Raw genomic sequence first — 3,048 nt, 5'->3', positions numbered from 1 at the left:
ACCAAGACTGACCGTAGAAGTTTCCCACCATTGTCGTTTTCATCCCGCCGCTTAGTCCGTTGATATAAAAATATTTCATTATCTTATTTTTTTATTATATATTTTATAAATTTTCACACAAAATATAATAAACAGTTTAATTTTTTAAAATTTTAAAATAATAATAATATTAAAAAAATAATATTCTAATAATATTTTATTTAATTTTCAATTTTTATATAAAATCATGTCATCTCATTTCAAACTACACCTTATATTAACGTATCATACTAATGCAACATTATTTATAACATGTTATTTTAAAAAACAAAAGTAGATTTAATGGTTGATAGATAACGCCGCATCAACATAATGTGATGAAAGTAATATGAGAGTTTGGCCTAACACAATTTATATACATTAATGCATTGATATTTTTAGAGATTCTTTGATGCTAACAACTTTCAGGTGGGTTTTGCATGAAATTATGGTAGCTCACAGCACACAATAATGCAATCAGAATGAACATAACATGATACAGATAGGAACCCTCATTCTCCTGACATGACTCTTGAACTTAAATTCCGTGGTTCTCACTAAATTATTGAAAATGCCTTCAGTTTAGCAGAACTAATCTGTTTGCCTGAAAAGTGTCTGTTCTTAGTTGTTTTCTTTGCGCGCTGCTAGCTAATCCCTCAGACATAGGAACTAAGCAGCAGGCTACATTTCGGGGACACAATGAGGGTAATAGTTGTTACAAGGGCACATCAATTTGTGATTGAAGTGGGTCTCCAAGAACCTGTTCTTGAAATCAAAAGGAAGATAGAACAACTCTTTGGTGTCCCTGTGGCTTCCCAAACTCTCTCAGTATTAGGATGGGAATTGATGGATGGACTTGACATGGAAGACTATCCAATTGTCACTGAAGGTACTAAAATTGATCTCACCATCAAATCCCTCCTTTTGCTGCCTCCACTAAACCATTGTAGTAGAATCCAAATTGTACTGAAATTCTCGGCTCGGCAGTTTAACATAGAGGTAGATGCAACAGAAACAGTGCGTAGTCTCAAAGAGAAAATTCATATCATGGATGGAACACCTCTCAAAAGAATGTCACTTTTCTATTCTGGGATGGAGTTGGAAGATTTCCGCAATCTAAACGAGTATGGAGTACGCGAGTTTTCGGAAATAGTTGTGTTCCTCAAGAGCATGCAGAATCGTATGAGTGATGAACCTCCATCAGCAAGGTTGAGTCTTTTGGTGCAAACTTCTTCTAGTTTGCTTAATGCAGCTAGAATTCCTTTGGAAATGATCAAGGACTCATGCACTGTTAATGAGTTGAGGCAGATATTATTGAGCAGAGAAATTCTTCCTATTGATGATTATTTGTTCATCCACAAGCAGAGGATAATGCGTGACAATTGCAGCCTCCGGTGGCATGGTGTTGAGAATGGGGACTGTCTCTATGTGTTTAAAGGGACTGTTAGTCAAAGTGGAAGCTGCTAGCTAGCTGATCAGATGCTGCATGTTTCTATGCCATGCATTGCTAGAACCTGAATAAATGTGATTGAGGAATTTACTAGAGATAGGCTAGCTATATCTAGCTTGAAGATAAAAGAGCATTTTCTTCATTTACATCTCATATACTTTATTTGGATGATATTAATGCCAAAATAATTAATGAATTAAAAGGCTCCTATATTAAATCGAGGTATCCATTTTATGACAACTCTCAATAACTTGTCCTCTATTTTGGTGTGTTTAGTGTGACTAGCTAGTATTTCTGGCAATTGCAATGGCTTCATTATTTCTTCATGTTAAAAAAAAAAAGAAGCTTTTTTTATCCATTTTTTTTCAAGACTTAAACTATAACAGAAATTGATTTCTTAGAATAAAATATGCGATGTAGTTTCCCCTAAACATAAGCTATCATGCATTTGATATATATATATATATATACATAAATGAATTAGAGCTATTTGAAACAAAATGGAGATCATGACGATCGAATTTCTGAAATGTAAAGTAAATGCATCCATATGTAAATCATATATATATATATATATATATGCAAAGTGGATGATCTTATTATTATGGATCAAAACAATTTGATGAATTACTTCTAAAAGTTCACATTGGAATAATGCTAGTTGATGAGAGTTACTACACCAAAAAAAAAAAAAAACGTTAAATTCATTAATTGGGTTATAAAATGCAACTAGATCTAGAATGAATTGACAATCAGAACAAATATATATATATATATATATATATATATATATATATAGATAAAACTTATAAGTGGGGTCTCGAAAAACAAGTAATTATTTCTGCTGGCCTTTATCTATTTTTTAGGTTCATATATAGGGTTCTTATTAGTTGGAATTTCCGGTTATCACCAAAGAAAGTCCATCCTAGCATTTATCATGTCAATGAAAATGAAAAGAGGGAAGAAAGAAGAAGAAACTCATATATAATTAATTGCAAGTACTGGCCGGTATATATTAATATCAGTTTATACATGCATGATTCTAATTGTAGCTAGTTATTCTTTTAGTACATTACTACTGATCTCTCTTTGACGTATAAACAAGTGATTCTCTTCTATTTGATCAAAATGACATAAAAATCGTAAATAAAAACAAAAAAACAAAACGAACAAGTCAATATTCGTTGCCTTTTCTTCCATTTTGTTCGGCAAAGGAACAGGACGTTCTATCTAGCTAGCTAGCCCAAGAGAGAATCAGGCCAAGAGAACGCAAACTGATCATGGGTGGATGCATCATGATCAAGGGGATTGAAAAAGAGATAAATATGTGACCCATCTTGGATCCCATAATCCATGAGCAAAACGCCATCTTCATCAGTACTGGTCATCAGAGGGGTATGATTGGTGTCAAGCATCAGGATGAGACGGTGAAAAGGGAGCTCTTGCTGGGCCTCAATTTCCCTCTTTAGATCGGCAAGTGTGGCATCGTTGCCGACTTGGATGTAGAATAGAGTTCCTGTTAAGTTCTCAACGACCACCCTCATTCTGATCCAGAGATCAGAACTGGCTTTGTTTGTACC

At 33.8% G+C, this 3,048-nt stretch overlaps 1 protein-coding gene across 1 annotated transcript; it reads left to right on the top strand.

Moving 5' to 3' along the window:
* The first annotated feature begins 717 nt into the window (after nt 1-717).
* Nucleotides 718-1,485, top strand: LOC121253368. Its single transcript, XM_041153391.1, has one exon. It carries the CDS (start codon nt 718-720, stop codon nt 1,483-1,485), a length of 768 nt encoding a protein of 255 aa, XP_041009325.1.
* Nucleotides 1,486-3,048: the final 1,563 nt, after the last annotated feature.

This window comes from Juglans microcarpa x Juglans regia, chromosome 2S (genome assembly GCF_004785595.1).
Source record: "Juglans microcarpa x Juglans regia isolate MS1-56 chromosome 2S, Jm3101_v1.0, whole genome shotgun sequence".
NCBI classification, from domain to species: domain Eukaryota; kingdom Viridiplantae; phylum Streptophyta; class Magnoliopsida; order Fagales; family Juglandaceae; genus Juglans; species Juglans microcarpa x Juglans regia.
The sequence above is the reverse complement of the archived record's forward strand: the minus strand, read 5'-3'. Positions and strand labels throughout refer to the sequence as shown.